The 19,620-nt window shown below is 26.9% G+C and overlaps 2 protein-coding genes across 3 annotated transcripts; both read right to left on the bottom strand.

The window, feature by feature from the left end:
* Positions 1-476: 476 nt before the first annotated feature.
* Positions 477-13,000, bottom strand: LOC123265201 (sialin). 2 transcript variants are annotated; one of them, XM_044728856.1, is made up of 8 exons: positions 12,988-13,000; positions 9,020-9,146; positions 6,026-6,252; positions 5,560-5,796; positions 5,245-5,332; positions 3,969-4,189; positions 3,135-3,665; positions 477-730 (listed from the first exon to the last, which is right to left on the bottom strand). In XM_044728856.1, exons 2-8 carry the CDS (start codon positions 9,087-9,089, stop codon positions 605-607), a joined length of 1,500 nt encoding a protein of 499 aa, XP_044584791.1. In that variant the 5' UTR covers positions 9,090-9,146; positions 12,988-13,000; the 3' UTR covers positions 477-604. The 2 variants fall into 2 exon arrangements, with proteins under 2 accessions (XP_044584791.1, XP_044584790.1); XM_044728855.1 differs by lacking the exon at positions 12,988-13,000 and adding an exon at positions 9,399-9,661 and having other exon boundaries at positions 9,020-9,214.
* LOC123265202 (mitochondrial fission 1 protein) lies at positions 11,815-18,202 on the bottom strand. Its single transcript, XM_044728857.1, has 4 exons — positions 17,955-18,202; positions 17,550-17,759; positions 12,640-12,745; positions 11,815-12,274 (listed from the first exon to the last, which is right to left on the bottom strand). Exons 1-4 carry the CDS (start codon positions 17,997-17,999, stop codon positions 12,183-12,185), a joined length of 453 nt encoding a protein of 150 aa, XP_044584792.1. The 5' UTR covers positions 18,000-18,202; the 3' UTR covers positions 11,815-12,182.
* Positions 18,203-19,620: the final 1,418 nt, after the last annotated feature.

Below are 19,620 nucleotides of genomic sequence, written 5' to 3' on the forward strand. Positions count from 1 at the left end.
TATTTTTGCATAGATATTGATATAGAATTTTTTTTTTATTAATTTTTATTAATGTGCGATTTAATAAATAAATAAAATTAACAAAATTATTGAATAATTATTTTTTTTTTTTCAAAAATTTTTTTAATTTGTACGACTTTAAAATTAAATATATTTTAATTTTTTATTTTTTAATATAAATGCTACTGAACTCCTTTGGTTAAAAAAAAAAAAAAAAATTAATTTTAATAAAATTAAAAATTGCACGTTATTAAAATTTTAACGCACGTATGAAAAAATATTTTTCTATAATTTTTTTTCATTTATTTATTAATTGATCATCTGTCTAAATATTTGTTATGCCGAGTGCAAACAAAACGTCAGAGACTCCAGCGAAATAAAATTTTAATTAATAATAATAAATTGAAAATTAATTTTGGAATGTGTAAAATAAAATATAATTGTAAAAAATACAATATAATTGTAGAAAAAAAAAATTTAAATATGAGCACACGTAAAACTTACTTACAAAGTTTTACTAAAAAGCACTGAGAGCTACGCGATCAACAGTCCCTGAACTTGATGATCGGCGTAGTAAATTAATGTTTCTAATCAAACAAGATCATCAACTGCTGGTACCACGGCTCCATGATTGTTCTGTAGCTGAGGCGAATATTAAATAGACGAAATTTCCGGATAAATTTATTCCTGCAGCTAACCAAAATACTGTGTGCCATCTTGATAATGTTTCCTTGAAAAAAAATTTTAATTAGTTTATTAATAAAAAAAAAATTAGGAAAACGGTTGACCTTGAAGGCCATCCCTGCAACTTCCCGCTAATTCCATACTTAGGCGCTTAAAATTGCACCAATGACGTTTTTGAGCTCTTCGAGCTCAAAAATACAATTTATGGGTTATTTTGAGCTCTCCGAGCTCATAGAGATTGCTTTCCTATGCTTTTGAGCTCTTCGAGCTCAAAAGTCTGATAGGGATTTGATAAGACACTATTTTTTGAATTTTTAAACCGCAATAACTTTTGAATGAATAAACCGATTTTTACGCGGTTATAAGCATTCAATGCAGTTTTTCAAGCCTCACAAAGAATCTTAATTTTTGAATTGATCGCGCTAGAAATTTCGGGGTTATTCCGAAAAAACACTTTTTTCGGTTTTCTTTCGTTCACGATATCTCTCGAACGAATCAACCGATTTTGAACCGAATTGAACCATCGAGCCGTTTAAAAGTTATTCCAAAAAAACCACATTTTAATAATTTTTTTTTCAGTTTTTTGAAGATTTCTCAAAATCCATTGATCTGAATCGGTTCAAATAGTTTTCAAAATCTAAGTTTGGTCAAGCCCTTTCGAATGGCACCAACCGCGATGAAATCGGTCAAGCCGTTCAAAAGTTATAAGCGGTTCACATACTTTCACACACACACACACCGTGACAACCTCGCGGGGATAGTCAGGGAAGCTTCCTGTGACCTTCAAACGTCGAGATCTGATGAAAACTCGATTTTTGCAAAACGGAGTGAAAACAAAAACTTCCCGATTTTTGAAAATCTTCGATTTTCTTAGCGGGAAGTTAAAAATAATAATGGATTTTTAGAAAAAATTTCACTTTATTAAAAAATGACTTTTGTTAAATGGCACTATACTTTCTTAACCATTGACATTTTTAAAGATATAAGCTTATCCCGATGTTATACTCATCAAGAGCTTTCATTTGAGTAGCCACATGAATTTTTGATATATTTTTCATATTCACATATATATAATATATGATATATATTAACTATATGAAAAATTGATGTGGATACTCAAATGAAAGGTCTTGATGAATGTAACATCGGGATGAGCTTATATCTTCAAAAATGTTAATAGTTCACAAGATACAAGGTCATTTCTTAATTATTGATATTTTTTAAGATATAAACTCATTTCGATGTTACACTCATCAAAAGCTTTCATTTGAGTACCCACATGCATTTTTGATACATTTTTCATATATTCATATATATATATATATATATATATATATATATATATATATATGAAATATATAAAAAATTGATGTGGGTACTCAAATGAAAGCTCTCGATGAGTGTAATATCGGAATGAGCTTATATCATTAAAAATCTCAATAGTTGAAAAGACACAATGTAATTTCTTAATTAATGACATTTTTTAAAATATAAGCTCATCCCGAAGTTACACTCATCGAGGCCTTTCATTTAAGTACCCACATCAATTTTTCATTTAATATATAATATATAATTTAATATATATCATTAAATATAATTTAATCAATCAATTTAATCATTTAATATATAATATATCATTTAATATATATCATATATTATATATATGTAAATATAAAAAATATATCAAAAATGCATGTGGGTACTCAAATGAAAGCTCTTGATGAGTGTAACATCAGGATGAGCCTATATTTTTAAAAATGTCAATAGTTCACAAGATACAAGGTCATTTCTTAAGTATTGACATTTTTGAAGATATAAGCTCATTCAGATGTTACACTCATCGAGAGCTTTCATTTGAGTACCCACATGACATTTTTTATATATTTTATATATATGGTATTTGTAAAATATATAAATATATGAAAAATTGATGTAGGTACTCAAATGAAAGGTCTCGATGAGTGTAACATCGGGATGAGCTTATATCTTTAAAAATGTCATAAGTTTACAAGATACAAGGTCATTTCTTAATTATTGACATTTTTTAAGATATAAGCTCATCTTGATGTTACACTCATTAAGAGCTTTCATTTGAGTACCCACATGGCATTTTTTATATATATTATATATATGGTATTTGTGAAATATATAAATATATAAAATATATGAAAAATTGATGTGGGTACTCATATGAAAGGTCTCGATGAGTGGAACATCAGAATAAGCCTATATTTTAAAAAATGTCAATAGTTCACAAGATACAAGGTCATTTCTTAATTATGTAGAGATATTTTCGAATGCAGCCTAAATTCTTATCATAAATTGACTATCAATAGAAATAACGTGTTATTATTATTTTTTTTAATAATAATAATAATTGCAGAAAATTAAAACCAGTCAAACAAGTTATAAAATAGATAACAAATGAAATAATAATAAAAAATACTCACATGGCCTTCAATGAGTCGACCAACAATATAAGGAGCCAAGAATCCACATGCGTTAGCGGTAGCATTGCTAATTCCATACAATGTACCCGCATACCGAGGAGCAAGTGCGATGTGATTCATCTGATTGCCAGCATAAACAGCACCTTGCAATGAACCGAGTCCGGCGAGCATTATCATCAGCCAAACGCGGTCACACCCGGCCCAAATAGCACCTACGAAGCTCAGACTGACTCCGACGGAGCTGACAGTGTTCCAGAACTTCATGGAAGTCAGAGGGGACATGACTCGCTTCTCCAGAAGCAAGTCCGCCAAATTACAGACCGCTAGCCCCATTATCCAGGCGGTCAAGTACGGGAGTGTCGAGAGAAATGCATCTTGCTGAACGTCAAAGTGGAGAATTCTGTCCATGTAAGTCGGCAGCTCGGTCAACAGGGTGTAGAAGGCCCAGGATTGACCGCACTGCGTTATTGTTATCGCCCACATCGGGCCTGATGTTAGAATTGCTAGCCATGGAACGCCTCTGTCATCGTCCTGATTAATATAAATTTTAATAATAATAATAATAAGATAAATAATAATTAATTATTAATTTTAATAATTCATTATTTTAATAATTATTTTTATTGAATAATTTTTATAATTATAGTTAATTCGTTAATTAATAATAATTAATTATTTAATTTCAATAATAATAATAATATAAATAATAATTAATTATTAATTTTAATAATTAATAATTAATTAATTAATAATTATTAATTGATAATAATTAATTATTTAATTTTAATAATTATTATTATTAATCATTAGTTTCAAGATTTTAAATATAATTACCGGATTTTTCGGCTCAACACAAGCTTCGATGTATAATTTTTCTTGATAATCAATCCGAGGGTGCTCTGCTGGTGTGTTGTAGACGAAAAAAATCCAGAATATGTACCACATGATACCTAGAGTTCCAAATAGGTAAAATGCTAGTGGCCAGCCACCCCAGAATTCCAATGAACATAGATAACCACTCAGTGGTAATGATATTACAGTACCAAAATTAGAACCTAAAAAAAATTTATTTAATTTTTAATAATAATCATAATAACTTTATAGATAGATAATTAAAAAATGGCCTTGTATCTTGAGAACTATAGACATTTTTAAAAATATCAGCTCATCTTGATGTTACACTCATCGAGACCTTTCATTTGAGTACCCACATCAATTTTTCATATATTTTATATATATATATATATATATATATATATATATATATATATATATATATATATATATATGTATATATGAAAAATATATAAAAAATGCATGTGGGTACTCAAATGAAAGCTCTGGATGAGTGTAACGTCGGAATGAGCTTCTATCTTTAAAAATATCAATAATTAAGAAATTATCTTGTATCTTGTGATATATTAATATATTTAAAGATATAAGCTCACTTCGACATTACACTCATCGAGACCTTTTATTTGAGTACCCACATCAATTTTTCATATATTTTATATGTATATATATATATATATATATATATATATATATATATATGCTATATATATATATATATATATATATATATATATATGAAAAATATATCAAAAATGCATGTGGGTACTCAAATGAAAGCTCTTGATGAGTGTAACGTCGGAATGAGCTTATATCAATAATTAAGAAATTATCTTGTATCTTGTGATATATTAATATATTTAAAGATATAAGCTCACTCCGACATTACACTCATCGAGATCTTTTATTTGAGTACCCACATCAATTTTTCATATATTTTATATATTTATATATATCATATATATGTATATATGAAAAATATATAAAAATTGATGTGGGTACTCAAATGAAAGCTCTTGATGAGCGTAACATTAGGATGAGCTTATATTTTGAAAAACGTCAATATTTAAGAAAGTACAGTACAATTTAACAAAAGTAATTACTTAATAAATCAAAATTTTACTTATTTATAGTTTACGAGTCACGGCAGTCACGTAGTGACTGCAAGGTTGCTATTCATTATTATTAAAAAATTTAATTGAATAATAATAATAAATTTAAAAAAAAACTTCAATTATTATTGTTATGTTTTAATCACCTGCGTAAACTAAAGCGGCAAATTTACTTCTCTCCAATGGCGGGACCCAGTGAGCAAGCATTGAGTGCATTGCAGGAAATGTTACACCCTAAAAATAATTTTTTTATTTATTATTAAACTACTGAAATTTATATTAACTATAGAAAAATTTTTATTTATCAAAATTTTTATTTAATTTGTAAATTAAAAAAAAATAAAATAATTAGAGTTCTTAAAGTAGCTTAAAAAATTTTAATTAAATTATTATTTGATATTTAAAAAAAAAAAAATATTATGCTTTTTACATCTTTAATCAATCATTAACTATAAAATTACCTCAGTAAATCCTTCAGCAATCCTGACCGCTAAAAACGGACCCAGTCCCCAGTAAGCAGCAAAAGGGCTGACAACAGTTAATATAGCTGTTAAAAGCACCCCCAGCCCATAAACCAATTTGCCCCCAACTTTCTCCGCCATCCGTCCACCCGGAACATTCGTGATGACATAACCGAGGAAGAACGAACCTAGAATGATCCCCTGGGTCTTGTCATCCCAATTAAATTCTCCTGGACTCTGCAAAAATAATGAATTATTAATTAATTATAAAAAAAAATAAATTTCTTCTTTGAAAATACAAGTCGACTTATTTTCATATAGTATGACTAGATATTTAATACTAGAATCCGGTGAGATAAACGCGTGAGTCATAGATAAAAAATAATCGAATGTATATTCACAATCGAAACCTTCAAGCGATTAAATTACTTTGTTATTTTTTTTTTTTTTTTTTTTTTAGACTTACAGGCACAAATGTACCATTTACGGGAGTAATTTTTGGACAAACATCAGAAGTATCATTCCCGTCATTGTCATCAGGAAAGGCTGTCTGGTTAACCATCGACACTATGGCAACCGAAAGATTCACTCGCATGGCATAGACAAGCGCAAATCCGAGAAATCCTAAAAATCCTAGCGTGTATCTTGCTTTTACCAAGGATTTTGTGTCTTCTGGTATTCGCCTGAGTGTCACTGTAATAAAATAATAATTAATTAGTCATATTATTCAATCTGAAAATTATTTTTTTTTAATTTTTATAACAATTAAATTACAATGAAAAAATAACGTAGAAATTTAAACAAATTATAAAATGCAATTTTTTATAATTGGTTTGTAATAAAAATTTCAATAATTATGATACTGAAATAAAAAATTCTTGGAATATTTATAATTATCCAATTACAATACAAAAAAAAAATATTGTTGAAAATGTTTACTTATAATCTATATTATTTGGAGAATAAGCAAAATTATGTGACCAGTGTATTTATATGATAAAATTTGATTACGATTATAAGTATTTAGGCTGCATTTGAAAATACGCTGTCGATAGATACATAATTAAGAAATTACCTTGTTTCTCATGAACTATTGTCATTTTTAAAGATATAAGCTCATCCTAATGTTACACTCATCGAGACCTTTCATTTGAGTACCTACATCAATTTTTCATATATTTTATATATTTATATATATGTATATATGAAAAATATATCAAAAATTCATGTGGATACTTAAATGAAAGGTCTCGATGAGTGTAACATCGAAATGAGTTCATATCTTTAAAAATGTCAATAATTAAGAAATGACATTGTATCTTGTGAACTATTGACATTTTTAAAGATATAAGCTCATCCTGATGTTACACTCATCGAGACCTTTCATTTGAGTACCCACATCAACTTTCATATATTTTATATATATTATATATATATTTATATATATTATATAATATATATGTATATATGATATATATGTATATATGATATATATATGATATGTATATATGAGATATATATATATAAATATATATATATATATGCTATATATATATATATGCTGCTGCTGCTATATATATATATATATATATATGTATATATATATATATATATATATATATATATATATATATATATATTTATATATATTATATAATATATATGTATATATGAAGAATATATAAAAATGCACATGGGTACTTAAATGAAAGCTCTCGATGAGTGTAATGTCGAAATGAGTTTATATCTTTAAAAATGTCAATAATTAAGAAATGACATTGTATCTTGTGAACTCTTGACATTTTTAAAGATATAAGCTCATCCTAATGTTACACTCATCGAGACCTTTCATTTGAGTACCTACATCAATTTTTCATATATTTTATATATTTATATATATGTATATATGAAAAATATATCAAAAATTCATGTGGATACTTAAATGAAAGGTCTCGATGAGTGTAACATCGAAATGAGTTCATATCTTTAAAAATGTCAATAATTAAGAAATGACATTGTATCTTGTGAACTATTGACATTTTTAAAGATATAAGCTCATCCTGATGTTACACTCATCGAGACCTTTCATTTGAGTACCCACATCAACTTTCATATATTTTATATATATTATATATATATTTATATATATTATATAATATATATGTATATATGATATATATGTATATATGATATATATATGATATGTATATATGAGATATATATATATAAATATATATATATATATATATATATATATATATATATGTATATATATATATATATATATATATATATATATATTTATATATATTATATAATATATATGTATATATGAAGAATATATAAAAATGCACATGGGTACTTAAATGAAAGCTCTCGATGAGTGTAATGTCGAAATGAGTTTATATCTTTAAAAATGTCAATAATTAAGAAATGACATTGTATCTTGTGAACTCTTGACATTTTTAAAGATATAAGCTCATCCCGATGTTATACTCATCGAAATCTTTCATTTGAGTACCCGCATCAATTTTTCATATATTTTATATATTTTTATATATTATATATATATATATATATATATATATATATATATATATATATATATATATATGTAAATATGAAAAATATATCAAAAATGCATTTGGGAACTCAAACGAAAGCTCTTGATGAGTGAACATCGGGATGAGCTTATATCTTTAAAAACGTTAATATTTTAAAAAGTATGTAACATCAAAATGAGCTTATATTTTTAAAAATGTCAATAATTAAGAAATGACCTTGTATCTTGTGAACTCTTGACATTTTTAAAGATATAAGCTCATCTCGACGTTACACTCATCGAGAGCTTTCATTTGAGTACCCACATCAACTTTTCATATATTTTATATATTTATATATATTACGTATATGTATATATGAAAAATATATCAAAAATGCATGTGGGTACTCAAATGAAAGCTCTTGATGAGCGTAACATCAGGATGAGCTAATATCTTTAAAAACATCAATATTTAAGAAAGTACAGTGCAATTTATCAAAATCATTATTTAATAAAGCAAAATTTTATTTATTTACAGTTCACAAGTGACGGAAGTCACGTAGTGACTTCGTTGCTAGTTTTTTAAAATTTCTACATCTAGAATTTTTAATTAAAAATGATTGTCATTCTAAGTTACAAATTCTAAAAAATTGACAGTATAAATATCAAATAAATAAATAATAATAAAATATTAAATTACTAGACTTAGACAATAAAAACAGGTCATAGTATGGGAATAAATAAATTTCTTTGTTCCACCAGTGAGAACTGAGTCGAGCGTACCAGGAAATGATTGTTATTGTGATAAAATAAAAAAAGTATACCCAAGTGTGTTAATAAAAATTGCCGATAAATATTTATGTTAGCACATGGTGAGTTCACGGTCAGGATTGATGTAATGTTTATAAACATACGTACATTTTTCGATGGAATCATTGATACAGAGTGGCGCGTCGTCGTGAGTAACAGTTGGATCCAGGACTTCCATTGTAATAATAATAGTAAATTAATAAAAAAAAACACAAAATGTCACTTCTTAATTTTACTTGGTAAGTAATTTTAATTTTGTCCAGGATTAAACTTTTAATTTCGACTCCAGATTTTAGCTGTCAGCTGAAACACAAAGAGTTTATAGGAGTAAAAGTCACTTTCTAGGATGTTGTGACGCACTGGAGAGCTAAGATGGTGGGACTGGATGATTACTAAAATACATTGATGATTGCTACAATATAACAATAATTATAATTATTTATTGGATGTCGGGTCTAGGCAAATGTTTCACTACAACTAAACTCACACTTGCTCAAGCTCACACACACACTGAGTTATATATAAGTATTGTCAGCACTTAACTGTGCTGTCACTTAACTGTGACTGTTGATGAGATCAACATTACTATACAGTCACGACGAAACTTGCTTAGTTGCGGATCGCCAAGTAAGTACTGGCTTTTGATGAATTATTGAGAAAGTGTGGGAGTAAATAAACACACTACACTGCAACGGGACAGCTGAGCTGGAGATAAATACACACACGGACACTTATATTACGGCATTAGTCATCAGGTTTTGTTGTGTAAGTTGGCTCTGTCACAATTTTATCGGTTGAAGATAAAAAAGAATTTTTTTTTTAATTGTTTTTAATTTTGAAAATTTAAATAAAAGAATTTTTTTTTAATTTCACTTTTAGAAAATTTAAGGAATAATTTTATTTAGTTATAGTTTATTATACTAAAGTTAGCCGATGTTTTGAATTTTTTAAATTATTATTAAATTTATTTTAGAAAAAATTTAATAAAATTTCTTCTTAAAATAATTGTTAAAATGAACTAGCAACCTTGCAGTCATTATGTTTGTGAAATTTTACTTTGTTAAGCAATAATGACTTTTGTTAAATTGCACTGTACTTTCTTAACTATTGATATTTTTAAAAATATAAGCTGATCCTGATGTTACACTCATCAAGAGCTTTCGTTTGAGTATCCACATGCATTTTTTATATATTTTTCATATTTACGAATATATAATATATATAAATATATAAAATATATGAAAAATTGATGTGGGCACTCAAATGAAAGGTTTTAATGAGTGTAACATCGGGATGAGCTTATATCTTTAGAAATGTCAATAGTTAACAAAATACAAGGTCATTTATTAATTCTTGACATTTTTCAAGATATAAGCTCATCCTGATGTTACACTCATCAAGAGCTTTCATTCGAGTACCCACATGCATTTTTGTTATATTTTTCTTATATACATACATATAATATATATAAATATATAAAATATATGAAAATTGATGTGGGTACTCAAATGAAAGGTCTTGATGAGCGTATCATCAGGAAGAGCTTAATTTTTAAAAATGTCAATAGTTCACAAGATACAAGGTCATTTCTTAATTATTGATATTTTTAAAAATGTAAGCTCATTCTGATGTTACACTCATCAAGAGCTTTCATTTGAGTACCCACATGCATTTTTGATATATTTGTCATATATACATATATATATAATATATATAAATATATAAAATATATGAAAAATTGATGTGGGTACTCAAATGAAAGGTCTTGATGAGCGTATCATCAGAATGAGTTTATATCTTTAAAAATGTCATTAGTTCTGAAGATACAAGGTCATTTCTTAATTATTGATATTTTTAAAAATGTAAGCTCATTCTGATGTTACACTCATCAAGAGCTTTCATTTGAGTACCCACATGTATTTTTGATATATTTTTCATATATACATATATATAATATATATAAATATATGAAAAATTGATGTTGGTACTCAAATGAAAGGTCTCAATGAGTGTAACATCGAGATGAGCTTATATCTTTAAAAATGTCAATAGTTCACAAGATACAAGGTAATTTCTTAATTATTGACATTTTGAAAGATATAAGCTCATCTTGATGTTACATTCATCAAGAGCTTTCATTTGAGTACCCACATGTATTTTTGATATATTTTTCATATATACATATATATAATATATATAAATATATGAAAAATTGATGTTGGTACTCAAATGAAAGGTCTCAATGAGTGTAACATCGAGATGAGCTTATATCTTTAAAAATGTCAATAGTTCACAAGATACAAGGTAATTTCTTAATTATTGACATTTTGAAAGATATAAGCTCATCTTGATGTTACATTCATCAAGAGCTTTCATTTGAGTACCCACATGTATTTTTGATATATTTTTCATATATACATATATATAATATATATAAATATATGAAAAATTGATGTTGGTACTCAAATGAAAGGTCTCAATAAGTGTAACATCGAGATGAGCTTATATCTTTAAAAATGTCAATAGTTCACAAGATACAAGGTAATTTCTTAATTATTGACATTTTGAAAGATATAAGCTCATCTTGATGTTACACTCATCAAGAGTTTTCATTTGAGTACCCACATGTATTTTTGATATATTTTTCATATATACATATATATAATATATATAAATATATAAAATATATGAAAAATCGATGTGGGTACTCAAATGAAAGGTCTTGATGAGTGTAATGTCAGGATGAGCTTATATCTTTAAAAATGTCAATAGTTCTGAAGATGCAAGGTAATTTCTTAATTATTGATATTTATAATTTATACAAAAATGTCATGAATGCATTTTTTTTTAATTAAAAAATAATATTTTTTATTAAAAGGATTTATAAATAATAAAATATTATCTTCAATAATTATATACTTTTATTTAGGAAATTTAAGGTATATCTTTGTGTAGAGTTATATCATAGAGGATCACCTCTATTTACAAAAAAAAAAACATTTATAGTATTAGAAAATTTATCAATATTCCCTTGAGATATAATGAACTAATAATCAAAAATTAATCAACAAATATCGATAATAAAGTAACAAAACTATACAAATAAAGTAAGAAAAGCGAAGCCTTAATTATATAGACACTCGCTTAGAGGTTTTTCAGTTGAAAAAATTACTCAATAATTAAGCTACTCTTATTACATTAATTTTTGAATAAATAAAAAAAAAATATAACATTTGGTTTGAAATATTGGTCGTTAATTAGAATCATTTGGCTAAGATTTCTTTGCCATTGCAATACCAAGACCAAGAATACTTGCTAGTCCAACTATTACTCCACCAGCTACTGCCATTCCAATTAGACCCTCTGTAAAATATAAATAATATTCATTAAATTAAATCAAATAATTAATTTTAATAAAACAAGATTGGAATTTAAATAAAAAAAAAATATTATCAACAAGCTACTTATCTTATCAAATCAATACATTTTTTTTTTTATTAGAGCGCACTTAAATATAGATAAGCTGTCATAAATTTTTAATTATTGACTTACATTAAAATAAAATGTAATAACTCAAAAATTATTTAGATCTTGACATAGACAATATTTTAATTCATAATTAGATTTTTATTACCGAGTAAATGTTTTTTTATTAAAAAAATAATTATTAAAATTTTAACTTCAAAAATAAGTAAAAAAAAAAAATGAATAGAAAATTTAATATTTACCTTTTTCCATTTTTTTTCTGATACAAGCTTCTAAATCTTGTACTTGTTTGTTGTTAGGTTCTACTTGTAAAAATCCTCGTAAATAATGAAGCGCTTTTGTATACTCCTAAAATTAATTAATAATAATTAGAAATTATAGATTTAAAAAAAATTTTTTTTAAAAACTTTAAAAACTATTAATAGAATTTTTTAAAAATATTTTGTTCTAATTTAATTAATAAAAAAAAATTAAAAACTAAATTTAGTGATACAAAAATAAGCCGACACTTAACAATTTTTTATTTTTTTTGTTAAATTAAATTAGAACTAAAAAAATATTTTTAAAAAATTACACTTACAGTTTTTGACAATTAAAATTTTTTTTTTATTTTTTTCCAACAAATTTTTCAATAACAAAAAACTAAACATTTTTAGATGTCGGTTAATTTTATTTTCATAAAAAAATATTTTGTTCTAATTTAATTAATGAAAAAAAATTAAAAGCTAAATTTAGTGTTACAAAAATTGACAGGTGTTCAGTATAATTACAAAAAGAATTTGAAATACAAGAATGATATTAAAGTTAGCTGTCACTTGACAATTTTTTTGTTTTATTTAACAAAAAAATTTGTTCCAAAAAATTATTTAAAAAAAATTGCATTTTTTATGTTTTTTTTTCTAATTTCTACATGTGAATTTATTTAATAATTTTTTATGATAGGGTAAGTGTGGGTATTACTGCAGATTTTCTTGTTTTAATTATCGATAAATGGGTTATGACTTTTTTGATTAAAAAAAAATTATTTCTGTTAATTTAAACCTTTCGGAAAATAACTGCATAGTGGTTTTATATGTATGACAATTATTCAATTTGTTATTAATTAATAAAAATTAAGTAGTTACAGAAGTGAATAATTTTAACTTTTTTAAGAGTTTCAGTGTAAAAAGAGGTGGTCGTAAAAAGTCTTTTTCTTTATATAAATGACCTAATTAATAAATTTTTTACATTTAGAAGTTAGATAACCCTTTTTTAGAATCAAATAATTAATAAAAATTACATTTTGATCAGTAAAATTTATTTAATTAAGCATGCAGTAATTGGTACCGAAAAGTCGACTGCAGTAATAGAAGCGCCTCTATTTGTATATGACTGTACCTATTACTGCGGACATAAACACGGCTATTCTAACTTCCTAAATAAGTGCGTGAATCAAGTTGTCCCGAAGTGAAAAATCCGAACAAAAACAGTTTCACTGTAAAAAAATTGCGCCAAGTCCACGTTCATAAGACTATCAAGAAAAAAAAAATTTCTTTTTTCTTTACAAAAAGATATAAAATAAAAAAATTAAAAAATCCAAGTAACCGATATGATTGTATTTGATTTTCGGAAATTAAAAAAAATTTTATTGTAAATTTGAAAATTAAAAAAAAATTTTGGAACGTATTTAGTGTGCGTGGTTGCAAAATATTTTACTTTTAATGAAATTCGTAAAATCTATTTACTAGGACTTTATAAAAATTGAAATACACAATGACGCACACCAAGTACGTTCCAAAATTTTTTTTTTAATTTTCAAATTTACAATAAAATTTTTTTTAATTTCCGAAAATCAAATACAATCATATCGGTTACTTGGATTTTTTAATTTTTTTATTTTATATCTTTTTGTAAAGAAAAAAGAAATGTTTTTTTTCTTGATAGTCTTATGAACGTGGACTTGGCGCAATTTTTTTACAGTGAAACAGTTTTTGTTCGGATTTTAGTATTTTTTGTAATTATAATAAAAATTTACAATAGGTACCAACTTAAATCTCGCGTTGGCTGCATTTTTTATAGCAAACTATCCCATTGAAGCTACCCTGATAGCCAAGTTGGCCGCAACTTTCTGCCAATCTACTGCCGCAACTTGTCACCAAGTTGGCGGCAACTCTTGGAAATGAACTCGGTTGTTCACCAAGTTGACACCAAGTTGTCGGCAAAAGTTGCTTCTGAAACATTTTCACACCAAGTTGACGACAAGTTTCTCAAGAAATTTGGCGACATATTGCGGCAGTAGATTGGGCTCTTTTTTCTCAGAAATTTGTCGCCAACTCGACGCCAACAGTTACAAATTCGAAAGTTGACCGCAAGTTGTCGCTAAGTTGGTGGCAACTATCTGACACCAACTTGGTTGGTCTGAAACTCTGGCTATCAGGGTACAGTTTATGAAAAAACAATTCCAGCGCACCCTGGCGGATGTAGATGCAAGCTGTTAAATGTATTTTTATAACTGTAGTTTCCCATCTATTGGAAGATTACCATGCATTCTCGAATTATTTAGTCTGTGGCATGTCACTTTTTACATAGAAAAAAAGTCGGGATCGAAATTTTTGAGCTTGCTATAGTTTGTGCTGATAAAATTTAATAATTTCAAGTAGATTAATTGTTATAATTGAATATAATTAATTAATATCAGTAAAATAAAGCTTGAATTACAGTTATAATATAAAATTTAGGAACAAGAAGTACCGTAGAATTAAATAAAATTTTGCAACCTCAAAATACCGTTCTGCTTACAGTAAACACAGTCGGTAGTCTGGCGCTCCGTTTACAACGGATTTGAACGGAACTTGGCGCCAGATTCTACCGAATCTATGGATAAACTATGGATAAAATTAATAAAAAATCAAAAGTTAATAAACAAAAAAAGTTTGGAAAATCCAAAAGTGCACGCCTCATAACGCTCATTCATTTTTTAAGAAAAAAGTTAATTGTGTAATTGATTTAAAAAAAAAATAATTAAGTGATTTCTTACATATTTTTTATTTTTTTTTTTTTTAAATATCAGCGCCCTTTTTTCTTGTCATATGCGCACGCAGTCTAAAAAATCTAGCTTGATCAAGTGGCGCCATAGTTTTCACGTGACAAATAAGAAAAGTTCGTTTGGCTTTGTACGGTTGTAGTGAATTTTAATAAAAATTCAATTTAAAAAAAAAAAACGTAAACTAGGCCACTGATATGAAATACGGACCCAGTTCATCGTATTCTTAAACTAATAAAAAAGGTCCGGTCTTGAAATATCAATTTGTTCGGGAGTAATCGTTGGTACATCCAAAATGGGGTGACATCCGGACGTCCACGTAAAATTTGTTTCAAAATGTTTTTTTTTTCTCAAAATAGCAACTTAAATTAATTTAGGAAGTAAAAGATGGTTTAATTCAAGTGTTTTTTCGGTGTACATCTACTTATATCATTGTATAAGTGTAATATGGTTGTGATAGAGGCATTTAAAGATCACAAAATTGCTTGACGTTGATGAGTCGAGTGAAAAGCACAACCTCACGCGCTTCGCGCTATGAGGCGTGCAAAATAAGAAGTCGAGGCAAGTCCAAGAAAGCAATAATTAGTAGATTGTAAGATTACATCAATTAAAATTTACGAATTCTGGTCAATTAATATAATACGTTAAGGCTGTGTTACTTATTATTTAGATTATGAAGAATTCTTGTTATTACATTAAACTAATAAATTTTCTTTTTGATAAGTTTTTGTTCATTTTTAAGTAAATCCTAAAAAAGTTTGAAAAATCCAAAAGTGCACGCCTCATAACGCTCATCCATTTTTTAAGAAAAAAAAATTGTGTAATTGATTAAAAAAAAAAAAAATTATAATTAAGTAATTTCTTACAGAGTAAGGTAAAAGCCCCAATAGATGATCACGTACCAGTATATGATTACTCCATGTATTTGTATATCTATATTCACAAATATAGGTATACAAATACATGGAGTGATCATATACTGGTACATGATCATCTATTGGGGCTTTTACCTTATTTTTTTTTTTTTTTAAATATCAGCGCCCTTTTTTTTGTCATATGCGCACGCAATAAAAAAAATCTAGCTTGATCAAGTGGCGCCATAGTTTTCACGTGACAAATAAGAAAAATTTGTTTGTCTTTGTACGATTGTATCGTAATAAATTTTAATAAAAATTCAATTTAAAAAAAAAATAAGTAAACTAGGCTACTGATATGAAATACGGACCCAGTTCATCGTATTCTTAAACTAATAAAAAAGGTCCGGTCTTGAAATATCAATTTGTTCGGGAGTAATCGTTGGTACATCCAAAATGGGGTGACATCCGGACGTCCACGTAAAATTTGTTTCAAAACGTTTTTTTTTTTTTAAATAGCTAAATGAAATGATTTTAGAAAGTAAAAGATGGTTTAATTTAAGTGTTTTCTCGGTGTACATCTACTTATATTATTGTATAAGTGTAATATGGTTGTGATACAGGCATTTAAAGATCACAAAATCGCTTGACCTTGACGAGTCGAGTATAAAGCACAACCTCACGCGCTTCGCGCTATGAGGCGTGCAATATAGCCGCTCTGCAGTAATAGGTACGCAGTAACTGGATCAGTTGCAGTAATGGACACGCAGTAATAGAAGCAAGCTACTTTAAGACCTGCAGTAATACATGCATTTAAACTTCTTTTTAAATGCTTATTATTTAACGAAAATATTTGTTTCTCTCATTGTTGATTTTATTTTGGGTTAATAATAAGTCAAACTTTTGTTTAAAAAAAAAAATTATTATTATCTTGAGAAAATTTTATAAAAATGCTTTCGAAGTGAGACTTACGAAAAAACTGCAGTAATACCCACACTTACCCTACTAAAGTTAGCCGACATTTTTAATTTTTTAATAATTAAATTGGTGTAAAAAAATATTTTTAAAAAATTGCACTTACAGTTTTTAAAGTATTTATAAATGGAATTTTTTTTTATTTTTGTAGTCTTTTTTTTGATAAAAAAAAAAAAGTTAAAAAATTTTTAAATGTCGGCTAACTTAATTTTCATTCATTTTTTTTCGGGTCATAATTTATTTGTTAAAAAAATTATTAACTTAAATATCTGGTAAATTAATTTTGATAATAAAAAAATACCTTGATGCGAGCATTTCCAATAGCTAAATAATAAAGACAATCTCTTTTTTCACAATCTTTATGATTATTAAACAAATCTTCCAACAAAACAATTCCTTTTCTAACATCCGCAGGGTACCTACTTCTCACCAGACACCATGCGTACTCGAATTGTGCTTTTTGAGTAACTTGTGAGGTTGTCAGCTGTTCATTGTAAATTTTTTCAAATTTCTGAAGCAAAATTATTAATCATAATGATAATTAAAATTAAGTCATCTGACGCAATACTTAATTATTGAGTCATAAAAAAATTTCTACATTTTTTAATTACATAATTTATATCGCGATCAGCAATTAATTAATTATTATAATGAAATAAAATTAAGAGTAATTAATTAATAAATAATTTATGAGTTAAATACGTACTTTTAAGTCTTCTGACGACACAACCTCATTTAGAATATTTTCCATTGTTACTTGAGATTTTTAGCTCACTTAATTATTGATGACAGTATTTATTTATAGGTTAATTTTTTTTTATTTTTATCCAGCTGATAATGTTTAATCGTTCTTTGTTTGCAATTGATCAAAAAAAATTTACGTCAAAGATGGAGCGGTTTTATATTATTTTATAAAATTTACTCTTCATTCTTTGATTCTATACTTTGCTTTTATTATAGACTGGTATATTGTTATGCTTCCATCTAGTGGATGTTATTTTTAGTTATTGAAAAGTTTACTTACTGTAGTTCTTTCGCCCGGGAGTATTAAAATACTCGGTTTCAGCGCGGGAAAGGAATCATTTTAAATAAAAGAATTCTATTTAGACGTTATTTAATTTTGATCAAAATTATTTAGTTGGTTTCAATTTATTATTCAATTTGACAAAATATTAAAAAGCTTCAAAATATAAAAAAGTTTGGAAAATCCAAAAGTGCACGCCTCATAACGCTCATTCATTTTTTAAGAAAAAAGTTAATTGTGTAATTGATTAAAAAAAAAATAATTAAGTAATTTCTTACATATTTTTTATTTTTTTTTTTAAATATCAGCGCCCTTTTTCTTGTCATATGCGCACGCAGTCTAAAAATCTAGCTTGATCAAGTAGCGCCATAGTTTTCACGTGACAAATAAGAAAAATTCGTTTGGCTTTGTACGGTTGTAGTGAATTTTAATAAAAATTCAATTTAAAAAATACGTAAACTAGGCTACTGATATGAAATACGGACCCAGTTCATCGCATTTGTAAACTAATAAAGAAGGTCCGGTCTTGAAATATCAATTTGTTCGGGAGTAATCATTGGTACATCCAAAATGGGGTGACATCCGGACGTCCTCGTAAAATTTTTTTCAAAACGTTTTCTTTTTTAAAATAGCAACATGAAATGATTTTAGAAAGTAAAAGATGGTTTAAGTGTTTTTCGGTGTACATCTACTTATATCATTGTATAAGTGTAATATGGTTGTGATAGAGGCATTTAAAGATCACAAAATTGCTTGACGTTGATGAGTCGAGTGAAAAGCACAACCTCACGCGCTTCGCGCTATGAGGCGTGCAAAATAAGAAGTCGAGGCAAGTCCAGAAAAGCAATAATCAGTAGATTGTAAGATTACATCAATTAAAATTTACGAATTCTGGTCAATTAATTATACGTTAAGGCTGTGTTACTTATTATTTAGATTATGAAGAATTCTTGTTATTACATTAAACTAATCTCTTAAATAGTTCTTTTTTCTGAACTCGCACAAATGAATGATTTTTTATCTCTATACGCTATTATAATGATAATAATAAGAAATCGGGAAGTTATTGTTTTCACCCCGTTTTGCAAAAATCGAGTTTTCATCAGATCTCGACGTTTGAAGGTCACAGGAAGCTTCCCTGACTCTTCCCGCGAGGTTGTCACGGTGTCTGTATGTATGTGTGTGTGTATATGTGTGTGTGTGTGTGTGTGTGTGTGTGTGTGTGTGTGTGTGTGTGTGTGTGTGTGTGTGTGTGTGTGTGTGTGTGTGTGTGTGTGTGTGTGTGTGTGTGTGTGTGTGTGTGTGTGTGTGTGTGTGTGTGTGTGTGTGTGTGTGTGAAAGTATGTGA

This window comes from Cotesia glomerata, linkage group LG5 (genome assembly GCF_020080835.1).
Source record: "Cotesia glomerata isolate CgM1 linkage group LG5, MPM_Cglom_v2.3, whole genome shotgun sequence".
Lineage (NCBI taxonomy): Eukaryota > Metazoa > Arthropoda > Insecta > Hymenoptera > Braconidae > Cotesia > Cotesia glomerata.